Source organism: Poecilia reticulata, chromosome 13 (assembly GCF_904066995.2).
Source record: "Poecilia reticulata chromosome 13, P_reticulata-male-v2, whole genome shotgun sequence".
Lineage (NCBI taxonomy): Eukaryota > Metazoa > Chordata > Actinopteri > Cyprinodontiformes > Poeciliidae > Poecilia > Poecilia reticulata.
Window position 1 is genome coordinate 4,874,750 of NC_088842.1, and position 19,037 is coordinate 4,893,786.

The following is a 19,037-nucleotide window of genomic DNA, read 5'->3' on the forward strand; positions in this document are numbered from 1 at the left end:
GACAGATTTTTCCTTAATTCCACCGCTTGAAACGCAACAAACTAAGATTCTCCAACCTCCACAAGATGGCACTGTTTCCAAAGCATTGCCATCCACTCCCCAGAGTTTAATTTCATACCTTTTTCTACTCTTTCAGCACACAGAGAAGAGGCCCTGATGGGAGCACAAAGGTATACCTCCAGAAGGAATTACATTACCTTTCTCTTTTGTCTGCTCAGTCTACAGCCATGTCTGCATCTCTATTATGTTTCAGCAGAACAAGTCCCATTTGCTCAGACCTGAGACATGCTTGCTGTATTTATTTGAGAGTGAATGTCGGTGTGTGTGTGTGTGTGTGTGTGGGTGTGTGCGTGTGTGTGTGTGTGTGTGTGTGTGGGCGTGTGCGTGTCTGCGTGCGTGAGTGTGTGTGTGTGCGTGTGCGTGTGTGTGTGTGTGTGTGTGTGTGTGTGTGTGTGTGTGTGTGTTACCTTGTATTCCTGCACCACCCCGTTCTGCTCCTCTTCTGGAGGGGGTTGCCAGGAGATGACAACAGCCGTCCCGTTGCTCCCGCTCTCCGTCACCGTTACCTTACGAGGGGGCGCGCTGGGAGCTTTTGGAGAAACACAAAAGAAGAAAAAATAACGTGTACATAGTTCTTTTGAATGCACTTACTCACACATGCTGCTCAGTTTTCAGGATTTACTTCTGAGTGAGACCAAATGACTAAACAGAAAAATTACAATGCTTTATCTAAGAACGTGTGCCCAGAAATTTTTACTCCACACAAACAGTGGGTGATGATGATAATGATGATGGACTAAATTGTGGTGTATGAATAAAATTTGTGGTCAAACAAAATATTAAACTTGAAGTATAGAGCTGGGGTTTTTTGCTGCTTATGTGGAGAAAAAGAAATGAGGCTTCCAGCTCCAAACACAATTATCAACAAAAGCCAGAACAAAGACCGAAAAAGCAGAAAAAGATCAAAACATGCCCACTCATGCAACACACGCACGCGTTCTAGTAAACACTTCCGCACTCCCTCTTCTCTTGAAATGTTTGCGACGTATGAAAATTTGCAGTTGAGTTTCAACCAAAACCTCAAGAGACTGCTACAACCACACCCAATGAAAAATTAGTACAACACATGCATGCATGAAGGGGGGTTGTGTGGGGGGCTGGGGGAGGGGGGGGGAGCTGCCACCACTCACTGCCTGCCTGAACAGATGCGATATGCTTTCAAACATGCAAGCTGTTCGTATGAAACGGTGTAGATATAGAGGGAAAAGAAACACAAAAACATTGGCATAAATTCCCCCCCCCACCTTCGTCCAGGGTCTTGCCAGATTTAACTTCGCTGTCTGTTCCCTGGAACTCGTTGAAGAATGGGCGGACTTTGAATTCGTATGTGATGCCCTTCCGCAGCTGTGTCACAACGACGCTGTCCTCTCCGAGGGTCCGGATCTCGAACACGGCCCATTCGCTCCTCTGCTGGCCATCTGGCCTGTACATCACCTTGTAGCCCTGGACGTACTGGGACTGTTGCTCCACCTGAGAGAAGGAAACCAAGATGGAGCTGTTTGCACAGGTTGATTTTTGTCAAATTGTGAACCTTAAATGGTAGACCAGCACAAAGCAGTGTATGTATTATTGTGAGGTGGGGGGAAAAATGATACATGGTTTCTATATTTCTCGTGAATATAAACCTGAAATGTTTTGACCTGCATTTATTTGAAATTTATCACAATTAAATGCCTTTGGAATAAGGCATTCATTATGACTAATATCGGCCTGTGTTGACTGATATTAGTCCTTCTTTAACATATCGGTCGGTATCTGTCAAATAGAACCAGTCCAACTATATTTATTTCACCTAGTTGCTGTTTTGTTTCTTGGGGTTGGTCATGTGACAGACAGTGATAGTTATGTGGTGCAGGATCGGTATCAGTTATCAGGCATAACAGTAATATTAATATCAGATTTTTATATAGACCCAAATTTTCATGCCGGTGTATCCCTAATATTAACATTATGAAAGAGCCGTGTTAAATCCTACACTGAATAAAATAAATTAGTGACACAGTCCTTCTACTGACTGAGCTTATTATTGGGTTTTGGAAAAGAAGTCATACAGAAATCTTACAGTAAATTTGTTTATTTTTCATCTGTTATTTATTACTGTCGGTGGTTTAGAATAGTTACTGTTGTTTTGACCTTGGAGTCATCTTTCTGTTTGTTAAAGTTGCAATAACGTAGCCAATACACACTGTGCTGTGCCATAAATGAGCCATGTTTGTGGCTCATTTATTGAATTATTCTATTTTTCGGGCCGTTTCCACCTGCAGCTTTGATTCCAACAACATGAAGTTCTATAACCCATGTGAGTCAATGACTATTGACTCCTGCTGAATCCATATGAACGCCCAAGCGTTACACATTTCCATTAGCAAAATAAAAAAATCAAACTCAAAACCTTCAGTTCCACTTAACATGAACACATAACTTTTGTTCGTCTGTCGCATAAAACTGCTGCAAATTGTGGGAAAGTTTAGTGTTAGAATTATGCCAGAATTTTAAAAATGTCATCGTAGAATAAATATGAATCTGTGCAACTATAGACCAGGCAGAGGATGAACTGGGATACTAGTTTATCACATCACCCATCTGTTTATCCAGATTCCTCTTTTTTGACTGTGTCTATGCGCCATTTGGAGCAGTAGTGATTTGTGCAAACCGCACAATGAGGTCATTGGCCAAAGGTTCCTTCAAGTCTGGAGCTGGTTAAATAGAGCCCAGACTCTCAAAGCAGCGTGTCTCATCCTGTCCTGCTTTCTAATGCTTGCTGAAGTCAAACATTGGGGGAGAATCCGTCCAGGGAACAGGAGGTGTTGACGCTGCAAAATATTCAGCTGCATCCAGCGCAACATAAAAAAAAAAAGCATAAAAGCTAAATTAGGCCAGATTGTTTTGTTACTGTAATCAATAGGTAATAAATTTTCACAGCAGAATTCATGAAAACAAACCACTAACTGGAGCAATAATGTCCCTAAGGGTCTTTTTGGAAGGGAAGCTTGTAAAGATTTTACTGATTTCTTTATCCCTCCTGTATGAAAAAAAATACGCAGCTAGCTCAGGTGGTCTCCATTAGAAGGAAAACTGCAGCAAAGGAAAATGTAAAAATCAAGAAATTGCCCAACAGGAATACGTATCACCGCAATGCAAAGGAAAATCGTGTCACTTAACGACATCAGGCCTCCTCGTGACACGCGTTTCTCTGAAACATTCCAGAGAGACAAAGTAACCAGAGGTAGTGATGTTTTAAATCAGTCTTGACATGTTAGAGTCATTTTCACGTTTTCCTCAGCTGTGTTCATCACTCACAGTGGCACTTCATAACACCTGGGAACAGAGGGAAGCGGGGGTGGCCTTTTTTTGTTAAAAGAGAAGTGCGTTTTGACCATTAAGCGACTCATCCAGCAGATTAATGTCTACTCTGGGGAGGTTTTGCGATATTGTGTGTGTGATTGGTTACAGAAGCCCATTAGTACCTCATATTCAGTTTTGTAGCGGCGCAGAAATGCCACCATAAGCTCCCAGCTGTAGTTCACTGCCTATCCGGTTCCACATCTGGGAGCCATTTCCACCTAAAGGCAAGGGCCTGCCATCTCTTCCCTCTTAGTCGTATTATTTTAACAGTCGAATGTTTCCAATCTGACCGGGCACAGACTGGCACGCTACACCACTGCTGCTCTGTGCTACAAGACAACTGAGCTCGGAGGTTTAGTGTAGCTGGAGTGAGAGGAAAAAATGCTGCAGATTCTTCTTCAGGCAGACGCCAGATGAACACAGGGATCTTTTGCAAAATGCTTTCTGCAGTTCGTCTTCTACAAAAGCTCTTAGCTGAGCTCGTATGATTAGCTCAGCTAAGATGCTTGACAAAGTGAGTATATCAGGATCACCTGGGAGCCATCGGAGACCAGATGTCAAATCCATTCTGGTAGCAAATGTTCGAGGAAAAAAACAGCTGCTGGTGAAAGTTTTACTGCAGAAAGCCGCCACTCACCGTCCACTGCACCCTGACGGACGACGACGAGAGGATGGTGGGGTTGTGAAGGTGAATGACCACATCTGCAAGTTCTCTTTGGATCTGTCGATGGTCCACGCCCTGACTGGTGGGAGGAATGTCTGTGTGGGAAAAGCACAACTGAAGTCGAATTACCTGAAAATTATGGCCAGATTTACAGACAGAGAGTGCAGCACAACCAGTCAGGCATGGTATAATAATGAAAAATTGTGCATTCACAAGACAGGTCACAGCAGCACCACAAAAAGTAATGTAGTGGGTTATGCTGGACCAATCGGTGGCACTGCAACACTGCCAGAGAATGACACAAAAAATACAAAATGGTGCCATGTTTAGGATTTGTGAGAGAAATGGAGCTTTGATGTCATCGTTTAAAAATAGCTGCTGCAATGGCCACACGGAAACATGAGACTGGCGTTCTGAAATCTATGCACTCTGGAACCCGGTTTCAAAAATGATTGTTTCTGGTCTCCGAAGATACTGTGCGGACACAGAACCTAAACATTTTTTTTAACTCAAGAACATGGTGGGCCACTGGATGACTACCCTGGCGCTCCTAGGGTGTTCTGGTGGAAACCCTGATTTATATTATTATTCTCAATATCTAAACGATGTGAGGGCGTAAAATCAAAGTCAAATTCCTTGTTTGTGCACACAAACATTGCCAAAAATACCCAATTGTGATTCTGTGTACGAAGAAGGAGGTTCTCACCTTGCGTTTTCACTGCGTCTGAGATGGAACTGGGATCACTGAGTCCGTAGGCATTGGCAGCTCGCACTAGGAAGAGGTAGACTGCACTGGGCTTCAGGCCCTTCAGCACAAACGACTCTGTTTTCACATGCTCTGCCAACGTCTGCCAGCTGCTGCCGGATGCATGGCTGTCAACACACAATGGACGTCATTTCAATCGAACAGGATTCAATAAAAGTCCCACAGAAATCAGTTTGTGTGTAAAATGGCTGATGATCTTCACCTGAAGGCTTCTATGATGTAGGAAGTGGGTGTGGCTCCAGAATTGAGGTTGGGTTTCCAGGATAAGGTGATGGAGGTCCGGGAAACGTCTGTGACCTCTGGTTTTGACGGAGCGCTAGGTATCAGGTTTGGGTCAGTCGGTCTGTTTGGCTGGATGGGGGATCCAAATTCTGAGTGCAGAACAGAAATGAAAGGAAGCATTTACATAACTTCAGATAATTTTAAACCACAAGATATTTTCTCACCGTAATGATTTTGTTTTACCTTGAACTTCCAAATAGGCTTTCCATGAAGCCTCTCCACTGGGAGTGGAGGCGATGCAGGTGTAGGTACCGGTGTCACCAAGCTGGAAGAGAAGAGGGGAAAGGATATTTGGATAATGCAAATTATTTAAATCAGTCCAACCGTCACTACCCTCTTCACACCAACTTTCACCGTTCTGCTTATAAATATCTAAATAAAATCTGCCGCAGGCAGCAGCCACTGCCTGATGATCTCGGTGTCGTCTCTTTTAAGGCCCAACTGGGGGAAAGCAGCTGGATGAGTCAAACTATGAAACACTTAGTCAAATGAAAAAGATATTCACAGAATTACATACCAATGAGAGGCTTTTTCTCCATCACACCACTTTGTTCTAAGAACTAAAACCCACTGCTGGTCTGAACAACTGATGTGGTGACAATTAGTGCTTTGGTTTTACCCTGATCACACAGATTATTAGAAGTTAAGCATAAAAGCTGATCCTTTATGAACTAATGTGCACCATGAAATTATTAGTAATACAGTTTAGTTACATTTTAATTGAAAACTACAGATTCAGTCTGAATTTCATTTAAGTGCATCATCAGCCTCAATGTCTGTTTATTTTTTAACAGACATTGTTTTCATAATATAATTTTAAAAATAGGAATCTGCACAACATGTTTAAATTCAGTGTGTTTTTTTTACTCCACAGTGAATCATATTATATATATTATTGGTCTGATGTAATATTCTAATTTTAAATATCATGTTTTACCTATTACCTATAAGCAGAAAATTAAATTGATATTTAACAGAAAAGGAAGAGAAGGCTTTAAAACTTTCACAATGTGGAATTCAAAGTGTTTCACTTGGTAATAAAGTTCTTGAAATATATGGACATTTTCAATAAGAATTTAATTCCCTCATAGCCACTCAAAAGCTTGTGGAAAAGTTCTGGGTTGATATTTGTGGTTGTGTTCATTTAATTTGCTGATTTCTTTCGTCAAACCCAAATTTTAAACGTCTATGAATTTTCAATACTTGATCTGGGAAGGTGAACCCAGAAGCTTTGTGGTAGGCTGTTTCCCAGTGCCAAAGCCAGATGTGATTGCAGACGAACACGACCCAGATCCAATTGTGTTTTTTGTCCATATACAACTTTTTCATCTTTGTCTGATTGACCCAATTTTAATCTTTTCACCCCCTAAAAAAACTAATTTGTGCCACTTTGTGTAGCCAAATTAGATATATATCTGGTAGGTTTTGCCTCCAAGATGAGATGAGATTGATTGATTAGAGTTGACTTGGAGTTCCAGTGGTTTCCGGTTCATGTCTGATTTGAGGTTTGGTGGTTGTGGTCTTTCCCTGAAGCTGTTTCTAAATGAGCTATTGTTAATATACTAGTATATTCATCCATCCATCCATCCATCCATTTTCTTTACATCCTTGTCCCTCAGTGGGGTCGGGAGGGTTGCTGGTGCCCATCTCCAGCTAACGTTCCGGGCGAGAGGCGGGGTTCACCCTGGACAGGTCGCCAGTCTGTCGCAGGGCAACACAGAGATAAACAACCATGCACACACACACTCACATCTAGGGACAATTTAGACAGACCAATTAACCTAGCAGTCATGTTTTTGGACTGTGGGAGGAAACCGGAGTACCCGGAGAAAACCCACGTATGCACAGGGAGAACATGCAAACTCCATGCAGAAAGACCGGGGACGGGGATCAAACCCAGAACCTTCTTGCTGCAAGGCAACAGCTCTACCAAATGCGCCCTGTGCAGCCCTATTAGTATATCCATTCTGCTAAAAACTTCATAAGGCAAACAAAAGCAGATATTATTTACCAAAGTGAAAAACACAGTTTTCACACTGATGCATTTTCAAGAAGTCTACTCTGTTAACTGAAGGGAAAGCCTCCAAGACAAATAAGTCTGCTCTGCTTTGTCAGTGATTTATAATCTGCTAAAGGCTACTGCGCTGAGCAAAACAAAACTGCGGAAAACAGAGATAAATTGCTTGAATAACAAAATATAATCATGTCCCCTCCTAAATGTCCCTGAGGTGTGTATTTTTTGGTTTGCCAGGAAGGAATTCTATTAAAATTTGATCACAACAACACTCACAAAACCATATTAAGAAAATAAATTACCCCAACATGTCAAAAACATCTTTGTTAAAACGTTGTCTGGGAGATATGACAAGTTCATTAATGTGAAGTGCTTGCAGAGTTTTTCCTCTGCCTCAGCTCAGACGCATTGCCTCCTGCCTGCCTCGCAATAGCGTCCCAATCACACCGCAATCTTGTCACAGCAAGACACGCCAGCATTCATCAGAACACGACAAGCTGACATGAATCCTGACCTGCCGACGCCTCAATCTGGAGGAAACGTCGGGAAACCCCCTGCTCGTCTCTCTGCCCAAGAGCTCTTGGCGTCACGGGTTCTGCCGTGGAGCCCGAGCATACGGACACATGCAGGATGACACACACAGAACCTGCTGCTGCTGCTGACTGGCTGACAGGAGCTGCACGGTGTTCAACTTCACAGGTTCTGTTTCAAACCCTCGACAACTGACTGACAGCCCGCTGAGAGCCGGGTGCTGGCAGAAACACATGCTTTATTTACCAACCAGCAGGGGTTTGCCAAGCTCATTATGGGGAGAGCATGGACAACTTTAAAACCTCCTGGAATGGAACTTGGAATCTAATAGAAAAACCAAGTAGGGTAAATCTACGTCTTATACTCCAAAAGGGAAAAGTCTTATATTTTGGGGCTAGGACTCGGAATGTGTTAATTTTAGTCAATTGTCTTTTAACGTGATATAATTTTCGTGATACAATCTTTCGCTGCAAAGCAGATAGTGATATACACCATAAGATCAACAGCTTTTCATAAAAACTGGTTCTATAAAGTAACGGCTCAGGAAATGGGGATGGGAATGCCGCATAGAATTTTGGAAAACAAGGTACCATTTTTTTTTCCACTTCAGACGCACATAAAATCCCAATTGTCACCTGGAACCAGCTGCCTTACCTTTGCGTATCGTATTTGTAGCACGCCCGTGTCCAGCTGTTTGACTCTCGAGTCATGTGTGGACACTAAAACGCCGTCCTTCCTCCAGAGGATGGTGGGTGTAGGGTTACCAGATGTCACACAGCTCAGGACCACGGTTCCGTCCACAGCCACCGTTTGATTGGTGGGCCCCTGTCGTATAACTGGTGGCGGGCGGTCTGACACAACTGGGGGAACAGAGGAAGGAAAACGGGCAATTACGAGAAGCTGTGGAAGCTGCTAATATGGTGTGGCCAGGTGAAAGGAAACTGGGATTTAGTCAATTATATCCAGCTGGAGAAAAAAGCAAACACGAAAAGTAGAGGAGAGTGGGACCTGAACAAACAGAGAGCAGCGACACAAAAATAGGAAAACAGATCGTAGGAAAGGAATTAAGTTAGATTTTTAAGAACTGGAAGCAATTTTTATTTATTTTTATCATTCAGCAGCAGGCGTTGATGCTGGCCAAATAATTGCTGAGAATTAAAATGAAAAGCTTCGTTTCCTTTTCAATCAGGAGCCTAGCGGTATGCATCACGGCATAAGCCCCCTCCCCTGGGTCACAACAAAGAAACAAAAAAAGGCTTAAAAACTCATCAGAACACATAAATTATGTGTTCTATGTGTTCCATTGCTTTAAGTTTATTAAAGCAATGGTGCTGTACTTATATGATTTCTAGGTAGGTAGATGTAAAAAAAAAAAAAAAAGTCTATGCCCCCTGATCAACTTCCTCTCTTTTGGCCTGCTAGTTACGATTCAACTTTTCCAATCCTCAACCAAATTTTAATCAGATCACCTCAGTAAATAGATGAATAAAATATGCTGCTTCTTTTATTCATTTCTTTAACCAGGGAAAGGAAAATCTATTCAAACCATTCAGGCCTAATGTGAAAACGTAATCATCCCTTAAACTATGCCACCCTTGGCAGCAACAACTGCCATCAAGTGCTTACAGCAACAGGCAATTAGTCTTTTACATCACCATGGAGGAATTCAGGTCCGCTCTTCCCAACAGGATTATTCATAATTCACTGGTGTCATCCAGAACGTTACCAAACGCTTCAGTAGGAGTCATCGAGACTTCTTTACTTGTTTCTTGAAGTGGTTCTGCCTCTCTTTTTGCTCAGGTTCCCATCTACTTGAGCACTTTGAAACATTGATTTAATTAGAATTGGTTCTTTCTGCCACATTTGAGTGTTTTAAACAGTTCAAAACTGATTAAATAACTGCAGGGTTTGTCTTATTGTTTGGTTTATTTTTAAGGGGGTATTCATGGTTCGTCTTAATTTTGTGGTTTAGCGTTTATGCTAAGTGACTGACGTAACCAGACATTCCTTACGTTTTTCTGGTTGAAAGGAAGGTCATTGCCTTCTCATGCAATTCCACTTGATTCTCATCTCCCTTCAGTGCTCCATCTGGAATTTCTCCAATTGAGCTGAATTCTTCCAATAAAATTTCAGCCAAGCCAATCAGCAAACAGAAGGGTAAGTAGTCAATGAGGACTTTGATTTTCTGAGCTGTTTTAGAATTGCAGTCTGCCTGTAGTTTGGCAACGGCAGTGGAGGAAGTGAGCGAAACCGTTCAGTCCACGTTGGCAATGCCTCCAAATATTGAACTAACATCAAGAGCCGCCTCATTCAGCTCAGCACTTCTCATATCATGGTGGAGGATGGTTATTTACAGTGCACACAATTTCTGGCAAGCTTGAACTGGTGCATTAAATTCAAGAAACGATGTTTGGCTAAAATTTTACACCTCTAGCAAGCAATCGTTTTTCAATAACCAAGGGACCAGACCCTCTGAACGAAGCAAAGCGTAGAACAAAGCCTTTGAATAAAACCTTTGTAAGTCTTTCCAGATAAATGTTCATACCTTGTCATCTGTTTTGATGTCTTTTTAAAATTTTGAGATCAGGAATTTTGTGTTTGCCTTTAAATCTATTTCAAGTTCTCAGACAGTTTCTATTTTAGTGATTTCTTGACAATATCACTTTAGCAGTAATCTTTCCTAGGTTTGGGAAGTGAAACTGAAGCAAAAACATATACTTATATTTTAATCTGTACATAGTTCATTTATAGTTAAATGTGAGAAATAACTGTTTGAATGACTGTAAAAAGCTTGCTGACGCAGCTAAATCTGCCACATAAAATCTGTCACATCTTGGTAGTTGGCATCCTTCAGTCCGCAGAAAGACAAGACGCAAAGGAGGAACTTTAATAAATTTCATTCACTGTATTTGCTCTGTGCCGTGTGCGATTCATCATGTTCCCACGTAGTGTTGCCTCCGTCTCTCTTGTCATTATTAATATTCATAGTCCTACTGATGACCGTTGCGGTCTACTCCTCTGATTTACTTGCAAATTACGTTCACAGAGGGAAGCTTAAATTAATAGCAAACACAGTAAAGCAACATATAATGATGTATTTATGTGTGCATAGATCTTTGGAAATGTGTTGCAGTGTAATCTGCAGCTGCTTTGTCTCCGCTTTTGTGTAAAGGGGTTGGTACAATTACTAAAACATTGTCAGCATGACCTGTTATTACCAGATCTGCCTGCGGAGAAGTGTTGGCCTCAGAGTGGCCCGCTCACTTTAATAACTGTTATTATTATCCAGAGAGCAGGACAGAATGAGAAACAGGAGAGCAGCCAGGGAGATAGAGCATTCCATTGTAGGCCTTTAATGAGGAGGGACATTCTGGTAAATGAGGGGATGAATCTAGGTGTGTCATAGATGGAGTGGTGACTGCCCAGATATCTGTTGGACCAGCAGAACCCGGTCCCACAGAACCGGCTCGTCCACGTGGCCGGCGGCGATTGGCTAAGTTGCGTAATTAGAGGGGCCGGCCCAGGCCTCACCACACGGCCGCAGTCTCCCGATGTTAGACAGAATCAAGCCAAGCATGGAATACTGAAGGAGACATTAGCCAGCATGAAGCCAGAGCAGCAAGAAAGTGAGCCATGGGTCTGGATGCAAAGGCACCAGAGAGTCTCAACCTCCTGACAGGAACACTCAGAACAGGCCAGACCAAACCTCACAAACCTCAACACGGATTGTAATATGCTTTGGAGCACAACCACAACATTACAGATGAACAGTGTTGTACTCACAAGCTTTAGATTATCTCAAATTCCAATAGATCCGATATATCAACTTCCCTTTCTGTGATATTAACTCTCTCCCACGGTTTGCTGTGTGTAGTCAAGGTCTTTAATGAAACTGTCCAGTGGTGTGTGTCTTGCTTTTTTCACTAACAGCCAAAAAAAAATAAAAAATACACAGCTGGGTAATTTAAAAGTATGGATTTGCACTTCAGAATTTCACGAAATACAAAGTTTTGTAGTAATTTGCAGAGAAAATAATCAAAATCTGCTTTGTGTGTTCAAGCTGCATCCAGAGCCATGGCTCACTTTGCTTTTAGTGTGTGTGCGCATGTATGCGCGTGTGTGTTTTTGACTCAGATTACCCCAAGTTATGATGCAAAGTTCTGTCAAACAAAATAGTGTGGTAGAAATCTGTGTTCATGTTTGAATTTGTCCAAATAGTTTCAGTGCATATTTACAGTGCTACAAAAAGTGGATATCCTTTATATGCATATGGACTAAACGGGCACCAAAATGATGGGGAAAAATGATTTTCTGTACTCAACAGCTATTTGTGCATGTGTAAATAATAATATTAGTGTATAATAGTAAATAGTATTGCATAATACTATGTACTGTGTGTCTGCACCATCAAAAGGTACATAGTTGCATTTCTGAATATTTGCGACAGATAAAAGAATAATAGATGTAAAATCATTTTGGTTCATTTTACAGAAAAGTTTAGAAAGTAGCTTAAAGATAAATGGTTTCCTACCGTCAGTAACCTCAAGCAGGGCCTTGGTGATCACACTGCCAGCAATGTTCAGAGCCTGGCAGCTGTAGTATCCCATGTCGGAGCGCTCTGCGTCTGTGATGGTCAGATCCCCGGTCTGAGATACAGAGAACCGGCTGGAGGGTTGAGGTGGTTGGTAGGAGAACAGGAGGTTCTGTAAGAAAACCAGAACAGAGGCTTTGGAAAAAACAGCCTTGATGTGCCATAATATTGATCCTACAAGCCTGCATACAGTGCTTTAAAAAATAAAATCTTCACACCCTTTAACGTTTCTACACAAGTATCCGGATACAACTGATGGGCCACATCATTAAAAAATATATTGTACACACAGGACTGGTTTCAGAAAGTTTTTATCTGCATGAACCTGCAGATAAAAACAAATCCGCTGTGCAACCCATCAGCTAGTCAGACTGCTTCAAATCAACCAGAGCTTCCTGTTAGGAATTAAACATGGTGCCAGAAGGTTCAGTTGTGTGGACATATATATTGGTGTAATTGCTGTTAATTAGCAACATCTGAGGTTTTAGAAATAATTGCTTTTAGTTATATTAAACAGTTTCGTTTGTGGATGAAAGGCCAACCTGCATAAAAATGGATTTGTTTCCCCATATTTGGCTACCTGTAGACTAGGTCTCAGTTTCATTACAGACACAAACTTTAGTGTATTTTGGTTGGATTTTACATGAATTTTACATACTAATATTGTGAAATGGTTGCTTTTTTTAAATTCAAATCCCCTAAACTCTGACAGTGAAAAATAAATGGAAGTCCAGCACAACCAGTAAAGCTTTGGGCTGCAATGTGAAAAATAGCTGAAAACATTTAAAATGAAACTGAAATATTTAACACTTTGCTCTTCCTTTTACCTGACTGCCTTCCCTCTGCCAGAAAATGGCCGGCTGTGGGTTCCCAGTGGCCTCGCACTGGAACGTCACCGTCCTGCCAACTCCAACCACCTGATTCCTCGGTCTCACCACAAACGCTGGGGGCACTGCAGGACAGCCATGCCAATGGTTAACTCCAGTTTAGGCAAACACACTACAACATCACTACAGCACAAAATATACCATCACACATCCATTATTTGAATGGAAGACAAGAGAAATTTGCCTGTATTCAAATTTGTTACAGCTTGGTTTCAAATGTCTGCATGGCAACAACAAATTAGAGTGTAGTATTTAAAGCCAAAATATACACACATGATAGATGTAATAAATATAAAAAAACAATAGTTACTTCCATACTGCTCATTTGCATGTGCAAAGCTATGGAGCATTAAAATTTACATGGAAATGGGGAATTAATTTGAGCCATCTGTCCAAGCTGACAACTTCCAATGGTGTAGGCCTCACCAGAATGCTGTGTTCATGCATCTTAATGACAAATTCTAGCTCAAATAAAGAGTGCCGTTATAGCCAAACGACAACCATGCAGTTCGGTGGTGACACTGGTTTAATAGGCTAAACGTACTCTGACTGTGTCCTCTAACACAAAAGCCTAAAATCAACTTTTTGTCATTTTTAAACACAAACTGAATAATAAATACAAGAATGCAATATCAAAACTATCACCTAAGATATGAACACATTTTGTCTATAAGTACCAGATGATTTTTTTAATATATTTTTTTATTTTTTATTTTTGGTGATGGGGTGTTTAAAAATGGGGGGGAAATAAAAGAATGAACTGATGCAGCATTACCTTGGAGGCACAAGATGAGCTTTTTTTTTTACCCTCTAATGTCCTTTTGTCCCCGTTGCCCGTGACAACAGAAACATGATTGCTGATTGAAGGGTGGGGAGGTGATGGGTGAAGAATGTAGGGGGGGTTGTGACACCTTCCTGTCTCTGTCAGGGTGGTGAAAAGGTGACGGGTGACATTTCAACTTACCAGACACGACTAAAAAGGAAACAAAAAAAAACACAAAAGACAAAATGCCAGAATGAATAACCAAATAAAAACAGCATGACAACACAAATGAAAGATAAGGGAAAAACAGCATGATCTCCAAAGATATAAATGATCATGTTGTTTTCATCCTGTGGGAACAAAATATACATGTTTCATCCTTCATGGAAACCCTATGGACAGAAGTATTAGGCTGGGTTATCAGGATACAAACAAGAAAGCATTTAAATTGTTTTACAGTTAGGACAATTTGAAGCAAAAATACACAATTTATTTGGATAAATCCCATAAATATGAATATGAACCTCATACAGGACAAAATGATTTTCAACGTTATTTTTGTAACCACACATATTTCAGTTTTGCCACAAATTCACTACTGAATTTTGGTTTGAACTTTGACTGGACCATTCTATCCCACATACAGCTCTGGAAAAAATTAAGAGACCACTGCAGAATGATCAGTTTCTCTGCTTTTTATAGGTACACGTTTGAGTAAAATTAACATTATTCTTTTATTCTATGAACTACTGACAACACGTCTCCAAAATTCTAAGCTACAATTTAGTATTTATTTGTAGAAAATAAGAAATAGTCAAAACAACAAAAAAGATGCAGTGCTTTAAGACCTCAAATAATGCAAATAAAATATGTTCATATTCATTTAGAAACAAAACTAATGTATGAATTCAGGAAGAGTTCAGAAATGGTGGAATAACCAGGAGATTTTCAGTGGGGTTCAGTGGGGTTTCCAGAGTTGTGTAAGTTTTGATCTAAATTAGTCAGCTGAAGCTCTAGCTTGATGTTTAGGTTTTGTCAACCTTCTGGAAGGTGAATTTCCACCTCAGTCTCAAGTCTTTTGCAGCTTGCAACAGATTTTCTGATTACCCAGGTGCTAACAAAGGAAGAACTCTAATAAAGTTTTTTGTTTTTTTTTAGGACCTCTCTGGTTTGCTATATCTTAGTTCCCAAAACACAGCTTTGCATATTTAAAGCGGGTCCATAAAAACACAAGGTGAAGGTTAACTGTCACTCGCTGGTCCTAAATCCCCCTCTGGTCAATCGCTCACCTTATCTAATCTGTTTGTTTCAGCGGCTTCCTCAGAAACAAACGCTGGCGGTCAGAATAATGGTCGGACCCTTCCTCCTCCCGCTGCCTATAGCTGGCCTTTAAAATGCTGATAAGACTCACATCAAACACTCCCGATGCAAGACGCTCAGGTCTATCTGTGTGCCAGTGGGCCTAGATACGGACCATCATGAGACACCCCTCTCACACGCACGTACACGCGCGCAAACACACCCTCCCCTTTTTATAACCATTCATATGTGTCTAAGCCTTTAATGAAGTAACCTAACCTCTACCATGTTGCTTCTGATCACAGTTGCGGACCACGAGTGAGAAGAGAGCCTGAACCGGCTGAATAGTTTCTGCTTCCTGTTGGTTTTTAGCACAGAGGGAGATTTTCTGTTAAAGGTACTGACACGTTTCCATGAACAAACTGCAGTTGATTCTGTATTCATAACAGCAGTGTTATGTTAATTTCAGACTAACGGATGGATAGATGGAAGAGAAAGAGATGAAAAAATAGATGGAATATAGGGGAAAAAATTAATAGATGGACGGACGGACGGGTTTAGTTGACAATAAAACAGGCACTAAATTTTGGAAGAAAATATTTATATTTATGTTATTTCCATTCTTTTTCCCATATTTCACCAGACCTAAAAATGTTTGGATTAAACTCTGTGTTGATCAGATTCTAGGAGGAACCTTATCAATAAAACGATTAATTAGAAAGTACAAATCCCCAACACCTCAGGAGTCAGGTTGTATATGAAACCCTTCTAATAATCCATTGATCGCTGTAACAGCATGCTTTAAATGCTCCGTCTCTCGTCAGAAATAACAGTTCAATGATCAGGTCAGATGAACACAAAAACAAATCTGTAGCTGAGGTCATGATTGCAGCCTTGGGGGTCCAGTCAAAGGTCACTCCCCTACATGTGCTCAGTCTTGAAAGATAATGTCCCATCTTTACAAACGATGTTTAGCTTGTATTCTATGAAAAACCATTTCACCCAAACAGGTTTCACCGTTTATCACCACTAGAACAGCAAAACGTTTGCTAACAAAAAAAGTTCCTCTCATTCACACTCTGCTGGCACCAGCTCCAAGCCGCCATCCAGTCCCTTTACATGGGTTATTAGCAACACTGCTCTGGGGACCATAACTCTTTTCAAGACTTTCTATACACATAAATCAGCGCCAACAGCAAAGTGAGCCAGCTGAGAAAGAAAATAACACACTGATTTTCAGACCGCAACTGTCAATGCAGTCTGAACAACTCATTTATAGAAACATGCCATTTACTGATGAAGCTTAATTTGAAAAAAAAAAAAAAACAACTCACACACACATGGAGCAAACATTATCTGACCGCGCCAGACACAGAAAAACTTCCATCTAATTTTGAAATCGTTCGTATATGTTGACTGAAAAAAAGAGATCTTTGCCGTGGCTTAGATTAACGGCTTCACAATGAAGCCATAAATACGGAAAGTGACTTGGCCGATTATGTGTTGGTTCGATCAATCACGTGAATATTTTTCTTGACATATTTATAAGTCCAGAGGAGTTGTAGCTGGCTGATAAACAAGCATGTGAAACAATAATTCACTGATTGAGTTCGTTGTGGGAGCAGAGCCGTTTGAAAGAAAAATAGCCCCGAGCGCCACTTCCACAGTGTTGTCTTTGTTCACTGAGAATGTGACCACAGAAGGTGAGAGGAATCCCCTCTGAAGTGTGCAGCTCTAGAATGAATAGTCCACTGCTCTGAGCCCCATTGAAAACCTCCTGGTTATTCCACCAAATATTGATTTCTGAACTCTTCCTGAGTTTAAACATTAGTATCATTGTTTCTAAATTAATATGAACTTGTTTTCTTTGCATTATTTGAGGAGACATGTTGTCAGTAGTTCATAGAATAAAAGAACAATGTTCATTACTCAAACATAAACCTATAAGAAGTAAAATCAGAGAAACTGATCATTTTGCAGTGGTCTCTGAATTTTTTCCAGAGCTGTAGATGTTGAACAAATATGTGCATTTGAGGAACCCCACAATGATTTTTTTTTTGTTTGCTCTGATCTTTATTTACTCTTAGAAAGCCCAAAATATGAAATTTTGGGCTGTTATCGATATCCATTAATATTGCTTTTACAGCCGACAGCTGATATTTACTAATTTTATACATATTTCACTACCTTTTCGACAGCTTAAAATAAAAACACCTCAATCAATTATAATTGCTGATAAATCTGACTTCACCATTGCTTCAGTTAAACTCCCCACAATCCTTTGCTACATCCCTATCACTGTCACATGACCAAACAAAAACCAAAGGACCAACCTCTGCTCCCGTTCAGCAACACGATGGAAATAAATGTTGGTTGTTAATGTCATCCCAGTTTTGTGTACTGGACTGATACCGATATCAATGGCGATATATCATGCATCCGTAATTACTGTACTCTAACAATGTTAAAGTGAAGTTGATTCCAAGTAAATGTATTTATTTCCCCAGATAAAAGGTTTTATAAAAAGCAAAAGAAAAAACAAAAAAAAAACAAAACAGACCTCAACTCTTCATTTTAAGTTTTCTAGAGATGAGTGTTGCAAATTAGCTATGCAGTAAACATTGTGATGCAGGCATTGATCTATGTTTCGTGTATCTGTCTCTATCAAATAGACAATAAAATAACATTGTAGTCCAACATTTGAAGAAAACATTCTTTGAGTATCATAAAAAGCGTCTGATGTATTATTATTAAGAGTGGTTGACGGTTAGTGAGTCATGGCATTCAAACACTTTGTGCAAATAGTTATCGTATTTGTAATTCTCACATTGGAAGCATTTTCAATACTTTGGTAGGATAACGACCCCTTTTGAGCTAGGCAAGCATAAAACTGAAAGTTGTGGACTAAATAAATAAAACTCAAAATTCTTTAAAACACGATTTGCAAAAACAACAAAGGAGAGTCTTCGTTTTCCAAAACAATAGTTGCAAAATCTTCAATTGTTCATTTTTCAGCGTCTCAGCTACTGAGTCGATTAGCATAGGCCAGGGGTGTCAAACTCCAGTCCTCAAGGGCCGGTGTCCTGCAACTTTTAGAAGTGCCTCTGCTGCACCACACCTGAATAGAATAATTAAGTCATTAGCAAGGCTCTGGAGAACTGAGGAGGTAATTAAACCATTTGATTCAGGTGTTTTGTACCTGTGGCACATCTAAAAACTGCAGGACAGCGGCCCTTCAGGACTGGAGTTTGACACCCCTGGCATAAGCCTCTTTGAGAGCAATTTTTTACCTCTGAATTATTGTTATTCTGCAGCACGGGTCCTCTGTCGCAGAAGCTAAGCAACAAAGCCCGACTCTGGAGATTTGATGCAGGCTGACGGCGGCGGCCGCTAAACCGACAAACTAAACTGTTGCTCCCCACATCACAGGTTTCTTCACTACTACAGCGACATCCCACTACCTATACATCGTCCCTTCTGCTTTGGCCCATTTAGACCTACAATTACCCAGCTTTTCTTTCCATCCCTGTGCCCGCGTCTGTAATTAGAAGCATGTCATTTCCGAGCGTGGGACTGCGGCCCGCTTGCCTTTAATTAGCTGGACTACTCTCTACCCACAGCCTCGCTGGCCTCTGTGCATCCCGGCCTGCTTAAACTTCACTCTGAGGAGAGAGTGGAAATTGTTCTGGGCATCAGTCAGCATCTGATTTAAACAATATGATTCCTGCCATGCCATCATTTTTTTTAAACATTCCTCTTCATAACTGTGGCAAGAGAGTTTTCTTGGCTGAAGTAAAGACAGTTGAAGGATTTGCACTATTTAACTCTCACCAGA

The 19,037-nt window shown here is 40.8% G+C and overlaps 1 protein-coding gene across 8 annotated transcripts in view; it reads right to left on the reverse strand.

Annotated features, from left to right (window-relative positions):
• robo1 (roundabout, axon guidance receptor, homolog 1 (Drosophila)) overlaps nt 1–19,037 on the reverse strand; it is a 367,726-nt gene that overhangs the window by 42,183 nt on the left and 306,506 nt on the right. For 5 of the 8 annotated variants that reach the window (XM_081615063.1, XM_081615060.1, XM_081615062.1 and 2 more), the window contains 10 exons: nt 14,105–14,113; nt 13,081–13,205; nt 12,194–12,365; nt 8,317–8,522; nt 5,301–5,382; nt 5,038–5,206; nt 4,776–4,942; nt 4,043–4,164; nt 1,305–1,530; nt 468–589 (listed from right to left, as the gene is read on the reverse strand). In XM_081615063.1, the coding sequence (XP_081471189.1) occupies nt 468–589; nt 1,305–1,530; nt 4,043–4,164; nt 4,776–4,942; nt 5,038–5,206; nt 5,301–5,382; nt 8,317–8,522; nt 12,194–12,365; nt 13,081–13,205; nt 14,105–14,113 (1,400 nt within the window). The remainder of the gene's footprint in view (nt 1–467; nt 590–1,304; nt 1,531–4,042; nt 4,165–4,775; nt 4,943–5,037; nt 5,207–5,300; nt 5,383–8,316; nt 8,523–12,193; nt 12,366–13,080; nt 13,206–14,104; nt 14,114–19,037) is intronic. The other 3 variants (XM_081615061.1, XM_081615059.1, XM_081615058.1) reach the window with 1 other exon arrangement.